The sequence below is a fragment of the Typopeltis vanoorti genome, chromosome 1 (assembly GCF_054136105.1).
Source record: "Typopeltis vanoorti isolate ZY-2024b chromosome 1, IOZ_Tvanoo_1.0, whole genome shotgun sequence".
Lineage (NCBI taxonomy): Eukaryota > Metazoa > Arthropoda > Arachnida > Uropygi > Thelyphonidae > Typopeltis > Typopeltis vanoorti.
In genome coordinates this window covers 180,711,092-180,736,089 of record NC_143549.1, presented here as the reverse complement: position 1 = coordinate 180,736,089, position 24,998 = coordinate 180,711,092, and the positions used below count along the sequence as shown (strand labels likewise).

Genomic DNA, 24,998 nt, shown 5'->3' with positions numbered 1-24,998 from the left:
TAACGTGGTTAAATTGATAATGGTTATGTTGTTGAGGTGTCACATGCTTCATTGTTGATCTATGTTATATGTGTGTGGAATAATCTTGTCACATGTGTAAAGAATCTACTTCAGTGAATTTTATGTATGCTGACCACGGTTGGTTTAGGATATGCCTTGATTTTTATTATTGCACAATGAAAATAGCAATAAAGTGCAATAATATATAAACCGACGTTAATTCCATTGCCATTAGTTTATGTATTAAAAAAGCATTCTGCTATATGTTATTATTATTACATGGCTTACATGGAGTCAGAGACTCATTATAGGCAGTACACACACACACACACACACACACACAAAGCTCATCCAACCATGCCTTAAACTGATTCAGTGTATCTACATTCACAACACACTCAGGCAATGCATTCCACCCACCAGCCACTCTCGATATAAAGAACATGCTCCACACCCTCCTTATTCAGTTTCCAGCAATGGCCTCTTGTTCTACCTCTCCTCCCCCCTTCTCCCATTCTATGAAAAATCTTCTCTATGTCACTTTATAATAATCCCTGACTAGCTTATATGTCTTAATCATCTCCCCCCCCCCCTCCTATTCATAAGGCTTTGCAATTTACATTCTCTCAATCTGTCCTCATACTCCACATTCCAAAGACCACTGACTACCTTTGTGAATCTTCTCTTAACCATTTCTAACATATCCTCATCACTAAAAATAATTCATATGAGCCCTGATCAAGACCTTATTCAGTGGCATCATAACCTCTTTATTTCTGCATGTCAGGGTCCTCCACATCATTGCCATTATCTGATGTGACATCTTCACAACTTGTGCTATACGGCTGCTGAATTTTAGGTCCTTATCTGCCACCACTCCCACATCTCTTCTACCTTAATAAATTTAGTTTAATCCTTTATCCAAGTGTGAGCAAACAAAGTTTGCACCTGAAAGTATCTTCAGGACTGGGTTAAGGTGGTACAACACCAAGCAACTCATTGCAAAGGTGGAGCAAGATAACATCACTCCTATCTCAGCATCTTCCATAATGCAAAACACATCTCCTTGCAGATATGTCTAATGTTATGCATTAAGGGAAGGGCCACTACCCAGACTAGTTTTGACCTTTATTGAGGTCTCTTCAGTGGGAGCCAGGCCCAAGTGGAGATACCAGGCAGAAGCATTAGCAAGGTCATCTCTACCTATACTTATATACTATATAAGAAGTATATATTTATAATAATCCCTGACTAGCTTATATGTCTTAATCATCTCCCCCCCCCCTCCTATTCATAAGGCTTTGCAATTTACATTCTCTCAATCTGTCCTCATACTCCACATTCCAAAGACCACTGACTACCTTTGTGAATCTTCTCTTAACCATTTCTAACATATCCTCATCACTAAAAATAATTCATATGAGCCCTGATCAAGACCTTATTCAGTGGCATCATAACCTCTTTATTTTTGCATGTCAGGGTCCTCCACATCATTGCCATTATCTGATGTGACATCTTCACAACTTGTGCTATACGGCTGCTGAATTTTAGGTCCTTATCTGCCACCACTCCCACATCTCTTCTACCTTAATAAATTAAGGTGGTACAACACCTTAATAAAGGTGTTGTACCACCTTTCCCCAGTCCTGAAGATACTTTGGCGCAAACTTTGTTTGCTCACACTTGGATAAAGGATTAAACTAAATTTATTATAGTCTAACCAAGTGAAAAATAAACTTTCAACATCTCTTCTACCTCATTTAAAGTTTCCCCACCAAGTGTATACTTTGTATCCCATCGTTGCTTACCAAATTTCAAAATCTTACTTTGCAACATCAAAGCAACATCAGTTCTGCTTCCTGCCCATTCATACAATCTATTCAAGTCCTCCTGTAAGGCCATAACATCTGCTTTTCTCTGCATTGCTCTCCACAATTTTGCATCATCTGCAAACATCTGCATATCACCGTTTAAACCCATCCCAATATCATTAATATAACCAAATTGAGCAACATTGGTCTCCACAGCACATCACTAGTGTGCTGTATGGACCACTAGTGATCTTATCTTTCAGTATATTGCATCTCTATATACAACTATCTGATACTTATTATCTGACAGCCAGTCACTGATCTAACTCTGAAGTTTCTTATCCAATCCCATCCATTTCAATTTATTTAAGAACTTGTCATGTAGTAGTCTATCTAAAGCTTTTGCAAAATCTAAGTATACCACTGTATGTGCATCTCCCTTGTCCAAGACACTTGTCATCTTGTTATAGTACGTAAGTAAGTTAGTAAAAACATGATCTCCCTTTAACAGACCCATGCTGTCAACCACAGAGAATACTGCTGTTATCAACTCATATCTGTATCCTGCTTCTCACTAATCTCTAATACCTTCATCACAACTCCAGATTTCCACTCACTTGGAACCTGTGCTGTTGTAAGACTTATTAAACAGGCATGCCAATGCTACTGCCAATTCCTTGGAGCACTCCCTTAGGACATGGTGATATGTCATCAAATCTTATTGCTTTATTGACAATAAGGTTATTTATTTCTTCAAATACCTCCTTCTTACTCACAATTAACCCATCCTCTCCTATGTCCTCCACATTTAAGTTTCTCATGATTCCGCACTGATCAGGATGTAACACCCTTATAAATTGCTCACTGAATATTTCAACATGTCTTCTGCAGCAGTTACCATTCTACCATTTTGATCCACTAACATTTTACCATAATCATTCTTCCTTCTACTTGCCATGTATCTTAAAAAAAAAAAAAAAAAACCTGTAGGGTTTTTCTTTGCCTGATTTGCTAATTTCTGCTCAAGCTGCACTTTTGTTGTTCTTACTAACCAAGTCATTCTCCTGGATTGTTTTTTTATACTCTTCCTGTAACTAATTATTACCATTATTTATCTTGTTCTGTGTGCAAATTGCCTTCTTCCAGATTTCATGCTTAAGCCATGCATTCGTCCATTTTACACCTATCTTATTCAGCCTTTTGGACTTTAGAATACATTCACACATTGATGTGGTCATGTATTTCTTTGTCAGTTTCCATGCAGCATTTATTTCCTTACCACTTAACTTCTCATTCCATGCAATAGCACCAATCTGTCTCCTAAGCTTGTCATAATCATCAGCCTTGTACTTCCACATATATTCTTTTCTCATAGAAGTCTGAATATGGATAACCACAAAACAGGTGAATGCACCACCTCTCACTAAATGGAGGAAAGCATAAAACCCCACTGACAATTACATCCTGTGATGAAATGATCAGATCTAAAACTCTCGATTCTCGTATGCCTCCTTTACATGTTGTCTGAGATAGTTGTCTCTCAAGAAATTCATTTTCCTTATTCCCAAATGCTGTCTCTTCATTCCAATTTATACCTCTAAAATTAAAATCGATTGTAACAATCACTCTTCCTTTGTTCACTTATCCAAGTTGTTTAGACATTTCTTCACCACCACCCTCCAATTCCCTGGCTTATAGCAACATCCAACTAAATATCGGTTCCTGTCGACCTCCGCTTTATACCACACTGCCTCTTAACCATGCCAATATTTCCCTCTTTCATGGACATATTTCTCATGCTATCATCAGCAGCAGTCTCCCCGTCCCTTTTTGTCCTTTCTATCCTCACAAAAAACACTATATCCTTCCATTTCTATTCCAATTAGAATATCATCTTCATTCAATCATGTTTCACTTATTCCAGTGATTTTGGGGTGAATAAACTCAAGCAGTGAAAACCATTCAATCTCCCTTATTTCTGACACTTCTGGCATTTGTGACTTATTTCTGGATTATTCACAGATGCCCAAGTGGTGTCTGTGAATAAGCTACTCTACACTTGTGCTCCCGCATTTTATCGCTAGTAAGTGTTTTTCATTCAAATTGAACATTAAGTGAAAATTCTAACAGCAGTCACTAAGGAGCTGATTACTTCTGCACAACCTTGTAAGTACTTATAGTGCATTAAATTAGCTATACTTCCAATTAAAAATCAGCCACGCGTAAGCATTGCTGATTTTTAACTGGAAGTATAACTTTGTACTATGTCTACTGTATGAAGCAAAGATGGTGGCAACAAAAATCAACAACGAATGAGTACCCTGGTCTCACCAGCACACTGCTGTCAGTTGCCAACAAACCCACAAAGTGCCGCAGCTGTAAAAATTAATGTCAGTGATTAAAAAAAAAGGGGTATATTGTGCGAGTTGTGTTGCCACTGGCTACACACTTTCTGTGCAAAAATAGATGAATCAGAGCTCAAACTATTTATCGAATTCAATCATCCCTTTTTCTGTCCACTGGGCCTCCCTTCTGTAAAACAACTCCTGAACTTTTGCAAACGACTCGAAAACCTTGAACAGCACATCGATGCTATGAACAAAACTTTTTCCTCCAAAATATGAGCACTGGAAGCTAAGCACAAACTAATTGTCAGTCACCTCTGCAACGAAAGTTTAACCTTCCCATGAATGAACTCCAGGACCTAATCACATCAACGGTACACGACTCGATGGAGGCCAAAAACAACAAATTCAATGCCGTTATTTTTAACTTTCTGATGGAAAACAGAAAATCACTAAAAGAAGACATCATAAAATTAGCATAAGAATGCAACACTTGATTCTAAAAATATTGTCAGGTGTCATCGTTTTGGACCCATAAATTAAAGAAAGGATGGAATGAACTTTCCACGCATTGTAAAAGTGACTTGTGACATTCCGACAAGCAGATCTAAATTAATAACAGGTTCAAAGACATGTCCCCCAATCATGCATATGTGCTTGACCAGATTTAACATTTGCCCAGAGAGACTTTGTTCTTTGCAACTTCGAAAGCAGCTAGAAGAAAAACACCAAAATGGATAAAACAATTGAATCATAGACCACAAACATGCTAAATTAGTGCAGAAATCAAGTGATGCCACTAGTAGCTGCCATGGAGACCAGTATGCAGGCACTGCATATGAAATGTGCAAGATCCTGGTGGTCAAATATATATGCCTCACAGAACCTTGTATATCCACTTTGCCAACATCCGTAGCCTAAATTCCAACCTTAATAGTATTCACTACCATCTTCAGTCTACCAAACTGCACCTACTCTTTCTGGCAGAAACTCAACTCTCAAAATACATCCCCCCCCCCACACAATTTATCTCAACTTTCCAAATTACATATTCTTTAACTCCTTTTGACCTAAGGGTGGCATCTGTGCATACATCCATTCTGACATACCTTGCCAGAGAAAGCACCCAACCTAGAATCGCCCAACTGTGACCTTCTTTGGTTGAAAATATCCCTTCCCAACTCAATCAAATTCATTTGCTGTCCTGTCACTCCCCCAGTGCAACCAACCACTCTGAGCTTTTTAATGTCCTCTTCTTAAAAATTGATTTTCTTCAGTCCCACTTTCCCAACATCAAAATCAACCTCCTAGAAGATTTTAATGTTCACTAACTTGTTCAGATGCCAATCAGAATACCGTATAATCCGAACCACTTCCTAGATCAGAGATTCCCAAAGTGCGGGTCATGACCCACCAGTGGTTCATGTTAAATATTAAAATATGAGAGTAGTTTACACGTTTATTAGGAAAGTTTTACTCATCGAGAATTGTTGGATGAACAATTTAAAGTTGATTCAGTTAAAGATCACATGAGAATTATTATTTCTGTCTATACTCTTTTTCAGGTTATCTTGGAAGTAAAGAAATATACTACAGGTCATACCGCTTACAAAGGTAGCAGGATATTAGTTCGCTGTTACTGTGGCAACAGGCATTGGCTATCGACGGAGACAGTGATAAATAATTGCATTTTCCAAAAATAAGTTCCCTGTAACAATTTAATGGTATGAAACATATAATTCTAGCTTTGGCAAGTAAGGAAGTAGTAAAATAATTATATACAAAGTACCACATGATGTGATAACGTAAAAAATTTAAGGAACTATTTTATGCAGCATAAGCCTATAATACGAATGGAGAAAAGCCAGAAATGCAGCTTATTCTACTGCTTCCCAGATAACTTGAAAAAGGGTATAGTTTCTCTCAGCTTGCAGATCCATATCAAACCTTGGGAGAAGGTTTGTCCCAATTGATTGTTTTTATCTGTTTTATATGGAACAATGAGCCGCATGAAGATATACTATTTTGTAAACCAATTATTCGAGGTATTAGCGAGAAGATTTTCAGAACTCTTGACATTTATGTAAAATTGAAGGAACTGCACTGGATGAATTGTGTTGGTATATGTACAGATGGTGCATGGGCATTGTGTGATAAAAATAGTGGTATTGTGACACACGTTCTTAAACTAAGTCCGAATGCATCATGGACTCGCTGAAGAGAACAATAATATCTAAAACTATGGCAGATGATTTGAAAATCGCTTTAAACACTGCCATGACAATTGCAAATTTCATCAAGAGTAAACCGTTACAGTCATGCTTATATGAAAAACTTGCGAAGAGATGGGAAGTTTCCATAAATCTTTTCTTTTGCATACTAAAGTACATTGGCTGTCAAGGGGGCAAAGTGCTAACAAGACTTGTTGACTCCAAGAAGAAGTTGCAATGTTTCTGGTTGGACAAAACAATTATGCAAAATCTTTGCATGATGAGAAGTTTGTTCTGAAGCCCACTTATTAGGCAGATATATTTTTGAAATATATATATTTGAAAAACGAACTAAATTTATACTTACAAGGAATGGATGCTGATATATTTGCAGTACATGATAAAATTTGAGGTTTTGCCAAACAACTTTATTTATGGAAAAAATAATATTAAAGACCGAAAGTATGATTGTTTTGAGACATTCGAAACTTTTATCAGTGAAAATGAAGTCACACCAGCTGATGACTTAATCTCTATAGTAGTTGCACATCCAGATTCGTTGAAAGAATGTTTTGATTATTATTTCAGTGAAGAAATGAAAAATTGTGAAATAAAAACACCTGGATTGTGAATCCATTTTGGAGTGATGATGTGGCTACTGGTATATCTATGAAGGCAAACGAAGAACTAATTGATTTGTCCGAAGACACTTCGTTGAAAATGAATTTTGATTTTAAAAAATTGACAGTTTTGGCTGTCAGTTCAAAACATGTATCCAACTCTTTCTACCACAGCTTTAAGAGTGCTGCTTCCTTTTACTACTTCGTACATGTGTGAAGTTGGATTTTCGGCAGTGATAGGAATTATAAACAGATTTCAAAATAAACTTCAATTATCAAACACCTTGCGTCTGAAAATAACACATATCAATGTGGATGTCAAAGACATCATCAGCAAAAATAGAAAACAACCATTCTTCACATACATTATGTATCTCATTATGTATCTGATTAATAAATTTATATATTCATTAAGTGTATTCAATAAAAAATTTGAAAGTAGTAAAGTGATATTTTTTATTTAACAACCCCCCCCCCCCATTCCGTTTAAAATATGCATTACAAGCGAGTGGGTCTCGACCCACAAAAGTTTGGGAAACCCTGCCCTAGATCTCTTCCTCCCCAATGCCCCTTCCAAATACACAGTGAATGTAGTGGGACCCCTAGGTAATTCTGACCACAATCTAGTGCTAATCTCCTCCCCATGCAACAATGCTCACACAACCACTCCCATACAAGTGTAGTTTGGCATTATAACATGTCAAGTGGGACAGCCTCTGCAACTTCTATGCCTCATTCCCATGGTTGGACTATTGCTTCTAGCCTTCCAACCCAAACATATGCAAAACATTGACTCAATACAGAGGAGAGCAATTAGACTTATTAAGGACCCATCTCTTACCAACTCGCCCCCCCCCCCCCTTTCACAAAGTCATTTGGTTTCCGCACTATATGTATGCTACAAATGTTTCCATGGGAAATGTTCATCTGAAATAGCATCAATAATTCTCACACTTAGTACTAAGCTCATTGGGAACATGTGCAGCTGCTGCTCAACATCCCTTCACAGTGCATCTCGAAACCCACAGAACAGGTTTCTTTTCCTCCTCCTTCATCCCTGCAACCTATATTGTGGTACAGACTTCTGTTGTGTTTCAAAGGAATACAATATACAGTCTTCTAATTCAAATATAAACTAGTTCCCACTATCCATGTGTGGTACTAATGTACTATAGGTTGATTAACCAACCACTCATGTATGGGCTCAATTAAAAAAAAAAAAAAAAAGCAAATAAACACAGTAGTTTACTTTTAGTTCTGTAACCAGTCCTATCCAATCCACTTGATGGTTGTGATTTCCCCATCACACCTGCCCTTGCCTGATCACCTTCATTACTGCTTGCCGCATACATCCACTCAGTTTTATCTTCTCTGCCTGCATCCTGATCTATTCCATTTCTATGCTGATCATCCCCATACATATATTCGCTTTACTTTTAACATCCATTCTCCCTATGCCATGTTTTTCTGTCCACCGGGCTCCCCCCCGTTTCCCCGTTCTTGTTACAATTCCCATTCTCTCTTCATTTCTCTTCTGCTGTTTCCAATTCCTAGCACTTCTGTCTCTTCATTACTACTCTCCTGATCTTTCACTTCATCTCTTGCTTGCATCACACAATGTACTTCCATCTAGCAATGTTTTTAAATTGAAAAAGCTGCTTCACAATGTGCCATAATGTATAGGAAACTAGTTGAATAAATAATTTTTGCTTGCATGCAATATTTTACATGCAAGCTCTTTGGGTGAAAACAAGAATATAATTCATGTCAAGTATAATGTAAAGTTGTGTGATCGTTAGTGCCTTATGTTACTGTGACAAGTGTTTTTTGATGTGCTTTGAGAACATAAGAATACTGATTCGAAGTCTAGCAAAATATCACAATTTAATAAATTATCATATTGTTTTATTCTTAAGATATTGTGAACTAATACCAATAAATGTTAAAATGAATCATATATGTTTCTAGTGAGAAACTAATGAATGAACTTCTGGAACTGATGTGGTGAACAACACCATATCACATATGAATTCCAGTATAACAAAGACTTATCTTCATTTCTTTATATGAATTAGGTTATCATTTTTCATGCCTTCAAAACTTTCTTCATTTACTAAAACCTAATTGCTTTTTTAAAGACACTAAAACGATTGTGTTGGAGTTGAGTTTCGGAAATATCAGTATAAGTTATGTGTTACTATGATTGTTTTTTTTTTTTTCTTTTTTTTTTTTTCACATGTAACTGAAAGTTAATGAAGTCTGCATTTCTTATTATAGAGAGCAGTTTTTTTGTCTATCATAAATTTCCATTTTTATTTGACTTTAGTTATGAATTATTCAATGAAGTGATCATATTGTCCATAGCACTGATTTTTCCCAGTGTTATTCAGTAATCTATTTGTTTAAAGCTTCTTCATTATTATCTTTATATTAATTTTATTATCTTAAATATTTTTTTATAATTGTATTAGGTGACTGTGCAGATATTATGGAATATACATATACAAATATCTCAGCCTTAGATCCAGCAGAATGGTCATATAGTTCGTGCCCTGATGTTGATGAATGCCGTTTGAATCTTCATAAGTGTCATTCTAATGCAACTTGCATCAATACACCTGAATCTTATACTTGTGCATGTAATCATGGCTTCAAAGGAGATGGTGTTATTTCATGCACAAGAACGTATGTTATTTTCTTTGAAGTGATATTTTTTCTTGGTTATATTAAAGTATCACATATATTCATTTCATATTGTTCCAGCTACGTTTGTTTTAGTAAAAATATTTATTGTAAAATATGCTTTATTTCCTGTTTTTTTCTCCTTATAATGAACAAGAGGACACAATTTGGAGTAAAATGGATGACAAACAATATTAAATAGGAATTACATGTGAAAAAGAGGCTATGGAAGAGATATAAGGAGACAGGTGAAGAGAAGATGCATGAAGAGTATAAGACACAGGCCAGAAGAGTGACTAGTATGGTAAGGAAGACGAAACTGGAATACGAGAGATCGGCCCTAAGATCCAAAGAAAATCCTAGGGAATTTTTTAGCTATGTGTCCAGTAGGAGGAGAAATGACTGTGGAAGAATGATATTGTGGGATAAAAATGGGAATAGAGTGACTGATGCAGAGGACATAGTGGAATTGTTCAATGAACACTTTATTGGAGTATTTCATCCTGGAGGGTCAGTTTTAATGCTAGAGGGATTGGGCAGGTTCAAGGTTTATAGGTACAGGAGGAGAGTGTGTTTCAAATACTGAGTACTCTGGATGTCAGTAAAGCTTTGGGACTGGATGGTATTTCACCACGAGTTTTGAGAGAATGTGCTAGGGAACTGACAGTGCCTTTGACCTGGCTTTTCAATGAAAGTCTGGCTGCGAGAAAGGTGCCCATGGAATGGAATGGAAGGAAGGTAAGATAGTGCCATTGCATAAGGGCAGTAGCAGACTGAAAGTGTCAAATTATAGGCCAGTTTGTGTGTCATCAGTAGTTAGTAAGATCGTGGAGAAAGTAGTGAAGGACCGTATACAGCATTGGGCAGATGAGGGTAATGTTATCTGTGAGAGTCAACATGGATTTGTGAAGGGGCGCTCTTGTTTTAGCAATATGCTAATCTTTTATGATAAAGTTACAAGAGCATTAGATGAGAGAAAGGCATATACTGCCATTTTCTTAGACTTAGCGAAGGCATTTGACAGGGTGCCACATGATAAGCTGATATTTAAGTTGCAGCACATGAGTCTGGATGTCAGATTGGTCAACTGGATTCAGAATTGGTTGTCTGATAGGTATCAGAGAGTTGTGTGGTGGGGCAGTTTCAAGGAAACAGAGGGTTACAAGTGGGGTCCCACAGGGCTCAGTACTGGGACCTATATTGTTTAACCTTTATATCAATGACATTGTCAGTGGATTGCAAGGGGATATTCAGTTGTTTGCAGATGATGCGAAGCTGGGAAGGATTGTTAGTAATAGTGCAGATGCGGCAGCCCTGCAAGAGGATTTGAATAAGCTAGATAGATGGACAAATGAATGGGGGGTGTCGGTTTAATGCAGCAAAATGTAAGGTCTTGAGGTTTGGGAAACATCGATGGGACACTGCATACTCTATGGGAGGAGTAATACTGGAGGAAGTAGGGGAGACGAGATCTGAGGTTGATGATTGATAGAAACCTGAAATTAAGGGTCATATTGCAAAGGTGGTAAAGGTAACACAGAGGATTGCTGCAATAATGAGAAGGATGCTGACCTGCAGAGATAAAACAGTTATCATTCTGTTGTATAAGACCCTGATCAGACCACACTTGGACTGTTGTTCTCAGATTTGGTCCCCAGGATTTGAAGGGGGATAAAGGGGAATAAAGACTGTGGAAAGGGTACAAAGGGAGATAACAAAGATGGTGTCAGGACTGTACAATGATAGTTATGAGGATCGGCTGAGGGAACGTGGACTGCAGAGTTTGGTGGATAGAAGAAGGAGAGGTGATATGATTGAGACTTTTAAACTGTTGAGAGGTGGTTACAGGGTTGACACTGGGGAGTTCTTTCGCTTGGTTGAACAGCGGGAAGGAGTGATGATAAGAGGCCATCCCTGGAAGTTACAAAAGGAATCTGTGAGAAAGAGGATGAGGAGTGGTTTCTTTGCATGGAGGGTGGTTGAACCATGGAATGCATTGCCTGATGGAGTGGTGAGAGTGAGAACGGTCAGTGAGTTTAAGGAGTGGTATGATAGACTTTGTGTTTCCTAGGAAGGACCTCCCACGATGACTCCATGGAGGCCTGAATAATAATAATAATAATTATTATTATTTTTAAGAATGCTCTGCATAGGAATTTTTTCAGTGAGTAAGATAATATGTTGATTTAATGTTTATCTGTTTAGTATATATTTGAATCTAGTGCATTGTTCTAATCAGTTAGTATGAAGACACACTCCTACTAACTTGCACAGTGGCTTTTTATACCTTTATGCAAATTTTGTGTTAATGTGCTGAATTTTAGATATAACTGATTTTTCCATTCCATGTGGGTACTGCTGTATTGCTCATATATTTTGTATTGGTAAGATCAAATGACAGTGTTTTTATCAATAATAGACATGTTAGTAGTGTACATTGTAGAATTCTATAGAATTCTTTAAATAGAGCTACCAAGATAAATCCTTTCATAACTATATCAAAAACAACTGCTACATTGTCATCCTGATTGGCTGAGTGGTTATTGTACCTGGTTTCCAACCAACATACTGTGAATTCAGAATCTGCCTTTTGGCATGAATGTTTGTAATTGTCTTTGGGTGGGTGATGATGAAATTGCAATGAATTTTATTAAAACCATTAAGACTATGCTTGTTGTCTGCCTAAAGAAGTGGCTTGAAAAAAGTTAATATTTTTTTAAAGCCACTTTATTTATTCAGAAACCTCTTTCTAGGGCAGAGTTTCTGGATTATGTAAAAATAAATATTACAAATGAATAAATAAAAAACTTTGTCCTCTGATGGTACTGATATACCATAGGTTTACAACCTTTCATGAATAAGAGTCACACACACACACACATATAAATGAAATAAAATAAGAACTGCATGTCCCCCCCCTTTTTTTTTTCTCCCAGAATGATATCAGAAGAGTATTGCATATACCATCAGGATCCAAAGCTTATTATTCCTAATGGTAATCCCCATTAAACTCAAAAGTTGTACTCCAGGATTCAGAACCATACGTTGTCTTTACTATGTTTTGTCCAGTATCTGCTCTGCAGCACAGGAACAGTCCTTTATTTAGTCAGGTTCAAAAAAAAAAAACATAAAGGAGCAGCCATCAAACTGTTCTCCCATCACACAGCATTCAACTAAAAGTTCTGCAGTTTCTCTTTTTTTATGTTGAGCCCTATACACGAAAGGTTCTTTGATTGAGGTTGGTCTATAGCATATTAGAACCATGTATGGGTTGCGGGCTGGAAAAGGAGAAACTTTTTTACATTTGATTAGAAGGCCTGTATATTGTATTCCTTGGGAAACACATAAGGGGGGGGGGAATTGTTCCACAATACAGCAGTAACAGGAATGAAGGAGGGGAAAAATAAAAACCTTGTTTAATGTTTTTTTGAGTTGTATTGTGAATGGATGTTGGGTGGCACATTTTCCAACAGATATAGTTCAGAGTGAAGTAATTAATTATTGATGCTATTTCATTTGTGAGCAGTATTAAGTAGTCAGGCAGATTTGTGCTTCTTTTTTTTTTTTTGTATAAAGTTAACAGCTGTTCAAAGATGAAGTAATGCTTTGAGTGCTAGAAAAATCCTGGTTTTTTGGAAGCTGAGGAGGCAGTGGTTGTGATGTGGTTATGCCAGGAGAGGTTTGATGTCTGAGTGATTCCAAGAAGAGAGACCTTATTTTATTTAGAGATTTGAGTGTTGTTGAGGATAATACTGGAAGAAAAAAGGTCTTTTTTGTGGGAAATAAGGCAGAACTGGGTTTTTTGCTAGCATTGAAATTGACAAGGTTATCTGAATCCCATTGGAGGATGGCTTAGAGATCTAAGAATTGATGGCAGTGAAGGTTGTTTTGTAAGTTGAAATGATTTGTGTAGTGTAATGTTTGTCAAATGAAAGAGAAGAATGCATTATGCTGTAATCTGCAAAACTGTGTGTTGGGTTGGTAGTCAACCAAAGGAGTTCATTGATGTGTGGTTAATATTTAATGTAGATTATTTTTTTTTGGCACTGTAAAAAAAAAATAATAATGCTGCATATATGTTAAACATATGAGGATTTCATATATTAACTATGCAGAAAGAAGAATTGATGCTTTTGAGATGTGGATGTACAGAAGGGTATTGAAGATCTCATGGATTCAGAAGCAAAATGAATAAATACTGGAGATAATGGAACCACAATTAGAATTAATAAAGAACATACCAAAAGGGGAAAATATCATGTATAGGTTATATTGTGAAGCAAAAGATTTTTCATAAAGTTTTATTAGATGGAAGAATTTTAGGCAAGCAAAAGAATGGAAGGTAGTGACTCACATGGTTCAAAAACATGCAGGACTGGCTAAGCCTGAACTATGCAGAGAGCAAGAGAGAATTAGATGGAAATCCATAATATTCAACCTTTTGAATAGAGATTGCACTTGACAGGACTTATGTTAAAAGTAATAACAATTATTTTAAAGCATATTTAATTGCACATGCAACCAGAAACAAAATTATATATATTTTGGTGGCGTTACATCCCATTTTAGTTGGGTGTACTGTTGTGACTTATGCAACCTGTACTACAAAATTCACATCAGTTTTACTGTATGATTGCATTTTTATCAATGTATGAACGTTTAAAGAGTGTATAGTACATCAGTGCTCATCTTAATTGGTCTAATGTAATTAATTGTAGGATAACTTTGAATACTTTAATTTATCAATTCATTGTAACCAAATCTTGGCCATTAGTTACACACACAAAAAAAATTGTAAAAATTCACTGACTTATTTTAAACATTTTTTTTATAAACTATGAAAAGTATCTGATAATGTATTTTACTCTACTTGTATATATAAGGAAAATATTTTTATTTTTCTCTAACAAAATAATCAGCCAAAAATAAATGTAAAAACAACAGAAAATATGATAGTAATACAGCTAATACTCTTTTTTACATGATGTTGTTTTACACAATTTCGAAATAACACGGTTTAGAAAACAAAAGCAATTCTATTTTCACACGCCGTATTTTGATTTAACATGGTTTAAATGGTGCTTATTTTTAAAATTTCTGTTTGGATTCATATGTATCTAGAACGGTACATATGTACCGTTCTAGAAAATGATAATTATAATGGAATTCTTAGAACCATGCATATACTATTCTAGGAAATGATTTTGGGAAACTCCTTTGATGTTTTAATAACAGTGATTACTCTAAACTACAGAATGTAGACAACTGTGGTGACAACAAAAAAGATCAATTTTTGTAGTTATGATTGCCTGAAGTTAAGCCGACAGGTGATCCTTTATATTCACTTGCCGTTGGTTCCTGGAAGCAGAAGGGTGCTATGCTGATTCCTCGAAGTTAAGTTGGTCCATTATGGGAGGCCTGCCTAAATAAAGTGCTTGGAAGGAGTTAAGCTGTTTACTAAACAATCATTTCTTGTTTATAATTCAAAATGGTTACACATCTTGTGTTTTGTTCATGAAAGTTTTGTTTGTATAATCGAGTTCGTGTTTAAGACCATGGACAATGCAATGAAAGGTGTGGATTTTAACATGTTACCAGTGCCCTGGAAGGCAAACAAAAAAAGGTTTGGGTTACAAAAGAAATTTTTAATGAACGGTCAGTGTTTTGTTCCAGCTATTTGATAGTCAAAAAAATCTGGACTTTAAAGTTTTATTGATTATAGACAATGTTGAAGTGTTTTCCTGTTTTAGACAAGGTGTTCTAAAATAGGATAAATAATCCTGTTTTAGAACACCCAAATGTGGAATTTTGTTTTATGCCACCTAATACAACATCCTTAATTCAACCACTAGATCAGGGTGTGATCATACCTTCAAAACTTACTAAATAAGAAGAACATTCCAATACATTTTGGATAAACTAGATAAGAATAATCTGCTGACAGTTATTGATGTGTGGAAGAAATTTTCTATTTTGGATTGCATCAAACTTGCTAAGTTGGTGTTATCAGAATTGAAACCAACTTTAAATGCATGCTGGAAAGCTACTTGGCCAGAATGTGTGAAAAAGAAAAAAAGTGATGGTTATGAAGACATTCCACTCACTGCAAGAATTAATTGAAGAAGGGCTTCAAATGGCTAGTAAATTACAAAGTCATTTTCTTACACATGATCCAAATACTGAACGAGCTGATCAGTTTAAACGTGAACTGAAGTCATGTATGGTGCGATATGATGAATTATACAAAGATCTAGTCAAAACAGGATATCAACGATTAATTACAGAGTTCATGGTAAAAATAAAAAAATCAACCAGAATTATTGAAAATAAGTGCTAATTTAGTTTCTTTTACTGAAGAAAATATTTTGCCATTGCAGTATGAACAGGACAGCCAAAGTGTTTCAAGTGATGGAAGTGATTTAATTCCAGTTTCACACAAAAGAATGTAGCTACTATCAGAAAGTGACGGCAAATAAAATTTAACTAATAACCATATGCATGGGTGTATTTGGACCTTTTCGAATTTCTGTTTTATTAGTGACACACTATTTTCTTTAAGAAAGATACATACGTACGTACTTTAAATAAGTATCTAAAATTTAAAAAAAAATCCATTAAACTTAAACAGTGGTTTATTCAATGATTTTCGTGTTTTGTTTTGAAAATAACTTATTGTTTGTATCAGGTTTTCACATCTGGAACCATTCATGCATTTTTTCATATGCATTGTATTTTTTTTTACACGGTTTCATTTACACGGATTTTTCTGGAACATACTGTGTAAATGGAGAATTGGGTGTACTCGAATTGTATATTTATAATATTATGTATACATGATGAGAATAATATACTTTGTATTTTATTATATTGTAAATCTGTGCAGAGTGGGGGACAATGTGTTTGTTTTAAGATACTGTATATTAGAAAACAATAATGAAGGAGAATGCTATATTTGGTTAGTATACAGTGGCTGTCTGAGAAGTTCTCAGCCTCGACCATAGATGGCAACACTATCGGCAGGATTTTTTTTTCTAAGTTGGTACATCTGTCATAAGCATCCATGTGAAATTGCAAGTCACTCTATCAAGTAGTTTATTTTATACAGCTGTCTGAAGCAAAATTGTTGTCTTTATCCCTTGAAATGGATAAAATTGAGTATTGTGTGGTGCGGTTATAAAATTCTTTGTAAAAGAAGGTTTACACCAAAAGAAATTCATTCAAAGTTCATAAATGTTTATGGGCACTCTTCTCCTTTGTTTTCGACAATTAAGAAATGGGCTGCCGAGTTTAAACGTGGCCATACAAGCCTTGAAGTTGATCAATGTGAAGGACGTCCAAAAAGTGTAACAACACCAGAAATCATTGATCAAGTGCATGATATGGTATTGGATGACCAGTGAGTCAAAGTTTGTGAAATTACTGAGATTATAGGCATTTGAAAAGAACGTGTAGGATATATTTTGCATGAAGAATTGCAAATGAAAAAGCTTTGCGCAAGATGGGTGCTGCACTTGCTCACAGCAGATCAAAAACTCATTCGCATGAAAATCTCTGAACAGTGCTTGGAGCGTTTTAACAAGAATAAAACTGATTTTCTGTGTCGACTTATTACTATGGATGAGACTTGGATTTGCCATTACACACCAGAATCCAAACAGCAGTCAAAAAACAGTGGACAGAAGCCGGTTGTTCAGCGCCAAAGAAGACAAAGTTCAGTTCCATCAGCAGGAAAAGTCATGGATCGATGTTTTGGGATACTAAAGGAATTTTGTTTATTATTTGTCTTGAAAAGGGTAAAACAACCAGGGAATATTATTCCAATGTTTTAACCAGACTAGACAAAATAATTTGTGGGAAAAGACCTGGTTTGCAGACGAAAAACATCATCTTTCATCAGGACAATGCACCTGCCTACAAAGGTGTTTAGGCAACATGAAAATTAAGGGATCTCAACTAAGAATTGTTTTAACATCCACCGGATTCCCCAGATTTGTCTCCCTCTGACTTCTGTCTCTCCCCAAAACTAAAACTCCTCCTCGCTGGCGTTTTGCTTCAAATCAAGAGGTGATTGCAGCTGTAGAAGGGTGTTTTGCAGATCTTACTGAGAATCACTACATGGACAGCATAAGGCGCTGGAGCATCGCTGGAATAAATGTATTAGTCTTGAGGGAGATTGTGTTGAAAAATAAAAATAATTTTGCAATTATAAATTCGTTTTTTCATTGTTAGGCCAAGAACTTTTCAGACCACGTATTTGAATTATTTAAAGGTGTAAAATTTGGAAGAGGAAGAAAAGGCTTGCCTCCTTCGGCTACAATACTGCTTCCAATTGTAAATATGAGCAAAAAAGTTATAAATTTATCGAAAATTATATATTAAAAACTTGTCTATATGATATATAAAAACTTGCCTACCACATCAGTTCACAAAACAGATAAAACTCAGAAAACAAAAACAGCAACTCATGACAAATGACAACGTTCAATGGAATTGGTTGACACAATAACCAATCACAGCCTCTAGGTGCTATTGTCTCAGAGCTCACCCTGCCTCGTGGTCTGAGCGGTTTAAAACTATTAGAATGCTAAGAATTTGACCTGCTGTACCATCTGTATATCTTTTCAAAGGGCTCATAGGTGTATGTATTTTGGAAACTTTCCTGGGCTATTAACGCGAATGTGATGCAATGTTTATGCGTCAAAGTGTCCCCTTCATGAAGCATTAGTATATTGTGTTTAATTTTAGTAATTATGTGAAGCCAGGAAACAGTTAGGAGAGTATTTAATGGGAATAGATGCAAAATTAATATTGATATTAGTGCTGTTCAGTCGATGAGCACCTCACACCCAAATATTTGCCTCATACACACACACACACACACACACACACACACACACTAGGGGTGGGCTATGCCCCCTGGTGCCTGCCTACAGAGCCCAACCCCCCCGTGTTCTGAACTGGTAGGCCGGTTCTCCTTGAATTTTGAAGACTCGACACTAGGGTAGCCCCTGAGTTTTAAAACGTGACATAAAAAGGCTTATCATTTTATATATATATATATATAGGATAGATATATATTATATAAGCTTGTGACTTCACTCATGAAAAGCTATAATACTATACTATAGGTTTAGTGGATGGGCTAACGATTTTTTTTCTTCTGATTTGATTAATTTTATTATTTATATATATATATATATACTGACTATAAACTTTTACACATTTAAAGTTTTAAAACGTGACATAAAAAGGCTTATCATTTTATATATATATATATATATATATATATATAGGATAGATATATATTATATAATCTTGACTTTGCTCATGAAAAGCTATCATACTATACTATTGGTTTAGTGGATGGGCTAAGGATTTTTTTTCTTCTGATTTGATTAATTTTATTATATATATATATATATATATATATATACACACACATACACACTGACTATAACCGAGACTAGAATAACAATTAAATTTATTCAAAACGCAATAATATACCGGACTCTTTCAGCTCTGCTATCTGATATTGGCACACTCGTGAAATCAGACGCACGCAGCTGCTTAACAATAGAACTTCAACACGGAGTGTAGCTACAGTTCAAAACTAATTGAATTTTATAATAGTCGTTTGTATAGTGATACGATGTTTCTTATAGTGTTTATTTACTTTCTATGTTCCCACGCCTGAAGAAGTCGGACAATCCGATGAAATATGTTGCGTTTTGAATAAATTTAATTGTTATTCTAGTCTCGGTTATAGTCAGTATATAATATGAACATATGCCAATACCGAGTTAATACTACAAATTACTATATATATATATATATATATTTCAAAAAATAGATTTAATGACTCCAAGACCGAGATAACATATAAAGATTTTAATGATAAATACTACTAGTTTCGGCATTATCATTAAAATCTTTATATGTTATCTCGGTCTTGGAGTCATTAAATCTATTTTTTGAAATGTATAACAACCGAGTAAAAACTAATCGCCACATATATATATATATATATATATATATATATATATATTCATATTCATATTTTTATATACTGACTGAGATACGAGAATTAGAACAAACAATTAAATTTATTAAATACGCAACACGTTTCATCAGAGTGGCCGACTTCTTCAGGCTTGAGAGAATATAGAAAGCCAATAAAAAACACTATAAAGGAACATTGAGTCACTATAAAACTATAAATTCAACTATAAGCCACAGTTAACTTTGAACTGGAGCTACAGTCCGTGTTAAAGTTCTTTATAGTGTTTTTTATTGGCTTTCTATATTCTCTCACACTTGAAGAAGTCAGCCACTCTGATGAAACATGTTGCGTATTTAATAAATTTAATTGTTTGTTCTAATTCTCGGATCTCAGTCAGTATATAAAAGTATGAACATATCCCAATTCCCAGTTAATACAACAAATCATCATATATATATATATATATATAATTATTTATTTTAGGTAATCCAGAAACCCTGCTCCAGAAATCAAACATTAAACTTTTTCAAGCCAGTGTAGCTCTTCAGTAAGTAGGGTGACACTCAGATGGAAGATGAATGCATTGCCCTGAGTGTCACCCTGCTTATTGAAGAGCTACACACTGCCTGTTGATTGGAGAGCAGATGTGCTAAACACTTAGCTAACCAGGCCTTCCTAAATTAAGACCATATTTTGATATAACCAACCAAAATAATAAATGAGACATAGTTGTGCACTACCAGCACTATTGTCTAATGTAAAATAATACAAACATAGAATAAAAAAAAAATAATAATAACCAAAGTAGTCCAATAACTGATCATTATGAAACTAATACAATTCTATATTTAGACAAGCTGTGTAATTGAGAGGAGGAATTATAACATATGGCATATTGCCTAAATATAATTGTAAAGAATTACACTTCAAAAATCTCTGAACCTAAAACGAAGTCACTTGCAACATTTGACAGTGATCTTGAAAGATTAAAATTTGTAATAGATGACAAAATTATTTAATGGATTAGACATTTCAGCTATTTGGGAGACGAAATATCAAAATTTAAAATAAATATCAGATATAAAATGCAAATATAGTATCTAAATATAATAATAAGAAGACATTATGGCAAATAGATAACAAAAATACAAATCAAAGGATAAATAATGATATCAACTGGAGTTTGTGAAGGACTTTGGAAAAAAATACATTAAAACTTATTAAATCTGTGTTAATTGGAGCAAATGAGTTGATAGACTGTATCACATCTATCAACTCATTTGTGTTGATAGACGTGATGTGCTTGGACTAGTGCTGTTTCATTCATATATTAACAATATCAAAGACCCATCTGATAGGAAAAGAAATTATATTCATTCAAGTATAATTACTAATGACAAAGACAAAACAATGTAAGTCATATAAGTAATATAATTTCTTTTGATATTTACAGTTGACCCTTGAAGAACGCGGGTTTGAACAGCTTAGATCCACTTATATACGTGGTTTTAAATATGAATAAATATATTAGAAATTTTTTTGAGGTTTGCAACAATTCAAAAAAAATAAGAAAAAGTTAGGTATGTCATGAATGCATAAAATATATGTAGATACTAGTCTATTTTATCATTTACTACCATAAAATATATACAAATCTATTATAAAAAAGTTAAAATTTATCAAAACTTTCGCACACAATCACTTACAAGACCGTACATGTCCATTCACAGTCGAGAGAAATGTAAACAAACGTAAAGATGCAGTATGAAATCATAATTGCATAAAATTAACTGTTATTAATTAGTTAAATTAATAAGGATAAAATAAATATTTTATAATTCACTCATTAGTGTATAGGCTAGCTACTGTCAAGCAATCGTATGGATTACACAAGGTACCAAAAACAATCATATTGCTGCTTTTTTATTATCAATGCATGAATTGTTATACATGTAAATATATATGAATTTCCTTTTCACATTATCTTTTAATTTTTGACTTCTAGTGTTAGTAATATGTATGACATCTACAGTGTTTTGTATCATATAAGACAATACTGATGTAGGTACTGAGATAGACGAAACAGACGACGTAAACTTACAGTATCGATAAATACAGTACTGTAAATGTATTTTCACTTCCTTATGATTTTCTTTTATAACATTTTCTTTTCTCTGGCTTTCTTGATTGTAAGAATATAGTATATAATATATACATACCATACAAAATATGTTAATCGCCTGTTTATGTTATCAGTAAGGCTTCCAGTCAACAGTGGGCTATTAGTAGTTAAGTTTTTGATGAGTCAAAAGTTATACACAGATTTTCAAACAATGCAGGGAATCAGTGCCCCTAACCCTCTGTTGTTCAAGGTTCAACTGTATTTACTTAAAAGGATCATAATCTGTTTATTTAAATAATATCAAACTTCATTAATTCCATCATTTAAGCCAATAAAAATCATAGAAATCTGAGTGAGATTGCAGATTTTACATGAAAAATAATCACAACAGAATATTGTTATGAGGATATTCTGAAGATAGTAAGGAAAACAGTCTTTGTTAGTATCCAAATTTATTAAAAAGACATATGATAAACTTATCTGTATATTCTGCTAAATTTTAGGATTCTTATGTATTCATCCTCTCAAAATTGAATAATCTACTAATTGATACAAAAGGAACATAAAATATTTTATTTTCAAATAACTTTAGAACTGATTAGCAAAATTAAATTAATTACATAACAGTGTTAAAACCATTTTCATCACCACCACCATCATTCTTTGGTTGACATCCTCAAGGAATATACCAGTTGTGTTAATATTTCATGGCTAGTTCCTGTTAACATTGTTCTTCCTGATTGTTCTATTAATTTGTTAGGTCTCTTCCTAACTCAGGAAGCCTTCTGAAATGCATGTGCTATTTCAGACCTATACACTAACTGATACCCAACCTTTGAAACTGTTTTACTGCTGTACCCTCAAAGATAGGGGAGGTACTGGATCTCTGCAATGTTTCACATGTCCTCAATGAGTATCACTTGCTCAGCATGTAGAATGTTGGTGGTGGGCAGAAGCCAGAACCCCTTGCTCTAGGAAACAAAAATGCCAACAACCACTTCAGATCCCCCTGGTATTTCACCAGATGATGATGAAAGGCATGTACCACCTATCAGGTCTAGTGGGCATTTATGCCAACTAGGAAGGTTTATCTTTACAGTGGAGATACTTTCTGTCACTAGACCTCTCCTTTAGTGGAAACAGGCTATACTATGACAAGGCAGGGTTGACTTGAGAGGCTACCATTAGATGTTGAAAATGCCTCTTCAGTGATTGGATTTAGATTTCATAAGTATTCAAGTATCAGAAAGGTATTAACAAGGGCCGTTGTTTGACTTTGTGGACTCCCTGAAAGAAATATCCATAATAATAATAATTATTATTATCTCAGACCTCCAGGGAGTCAAGGACTCATCGAGGGAGGCTATGTATACCCAATCCAGCTATCATGCTTTCTCTTAAACTCATTCACGCTAGATGCACTTACCACTTCAACAGGCAAACTGTTCCATTCATTCACTGATCTGTGAGAGAAAAATCTGGCTCTTACCCCATTCTTAACTGTTAGCAAACTTAACTTCCATGGATGCCCCTGTGTTTTCTCCCCACTTTCCATATAATGCAAAATTTCATCAGTCAGTATCCTGTAACACCCATTCAGAAGTTTATAGACCTCCATCATATCACTCCTCTTTCTCCTGTTAATCATTCTGGTCTGTACTCATGATAAGATTCGAACCCACTACCTGTTCATTGGAGAGCAGATATGCTAACCAGGCCTTTCTAAATTAGAACCAGTTGAACAAACAATTGATTGATCAATCAATTAATCAGGTGCAGTGTTATCAAAATCTTGTAAAAGAGGCAAAGTGACTTCCTTATTCTTACATGTCAAGGTTCATTTCAATTTTACAATTATCCTCAGTTGTATCTCCAGTGTGACCTTTGAACCTCAAATTCCTATCCACCATAATGCTAAGATCTGTAGCTTCATCAGTTTCTTGTAGCATAACCTTGCTAATATAATATGCCATTAGAAATCTCATATACCAGAGTGCATAATTTTACACTTAATAACACCAAATTGACAGCCATTATCATTTTCCCAAATTTCCACCCTATTCAAATCATCCTGTAAGTGCTGAATATCAGTAGCATCCCTGATTGTTTTACTTATATTTTCATCAATTAAACATCTCTGTTGGATCCTGCCTAAGTCATTAATGTATAACTTGAACGGCAATGGTCAAGTTTGCGCCTGCACGTAATGCAAGTCTAGCTGACCCTGCAGGTAGTGCAAGACCAAGATAACTCATGGTACGTGCAGGCTCAAACTTGACTTATTTGTCTGTTTGCTTACTTGGGAAATGGAGTAAAACCAGGTTTAAAATAGCTTGGTATCTTTAACATTTATTATACCCAAGGTAAAATACTTTCTACATTTATATCTCCTCCAGAGATTTTTATTTAATAACGTTAAAACACCTTATGGTAACTTGTTCTGGTAAAATACTTATAAGCTCTGTATTACTAAAATCTTGATATTTCTAGCCTGGCTCCCACTGATGAGGACCTCAATAAAGGTCGAAACTGGTCTGGGTAGTATAATAAAATTAGTATCCTTTATCCAAGTGTGAGCAAACAAAGTTTGCGCCTGAAAGTATCTTCAGGACTGGGTTAAGGTGGTACAACACCAGGGCAACTCGTTGCAAAGGTGGAGCAAGCTACCAACACTCCTATCTCAGTATCTCCTATAATGCAAAACACATCTCCTTGCAGATATGTCTAATGTTATGCATTAAGGGAAGGGCCACTACCCAGACTAGTTTCGACCTTTATTGAGGTCTCTTCAGTGGGAGCCAGGCCCAAGTAGAGATACCAGGCAGAAGCATTAGTAGGTCATCTCCACCTGTAGGAGTTGCCAAATGGTGTGCCACCCTTTTTTTTAATAAATTACTCTGGATTTAGAGAAAGATGTTGAAAGTTTATTTTGGTAGCTTGCTCCACCTTTGCAACGAGTTGCCCTGGTGTTGTACCACCTTAACCCAGTCCTGAAGATACTTTCAGGCGCAAACTTTGTTTGCTCACACTTGGATAAAGGATTAAACTAATTTTATTATACTCTAACCAAGTGAAAAATAAACTTTCAACATTTCATGGTCTGGGTAGTGGCCCCTTGCCTTTAATACAAAGCATCATACATCTCCTCCAGGAGATGTGCTTTGCATTATGAGTAAATATTAAGATTAGTAATCAGAGCTTATTCTAC

The 24,998-nt window shown here is 35.1% G+C and overlaps 1 protein-coding gene across 1 annotated transcript in view; it reads left to right on the top strand.

Moving 5' to 3' along the window:
• Megf8 (multiple EGF like domains 8) overlaps positions 1 to 24,998 on the top strand; it is a 752,012-nt gene that overhangs the window by 301,768 nt on the left and 425,246 nt on the right. The window contains exon 15 of the mRNA XM_090404705.1: positions 9,458 to 9,671. Within this exon, the coding sequence (XP_090260831.1) occupies positions 9,458 to 9,671 (214 nt within the window). The remainder of the gene's footprint in view (positions 1 to 9,457; positions 9,672 to 24,998) is intronic.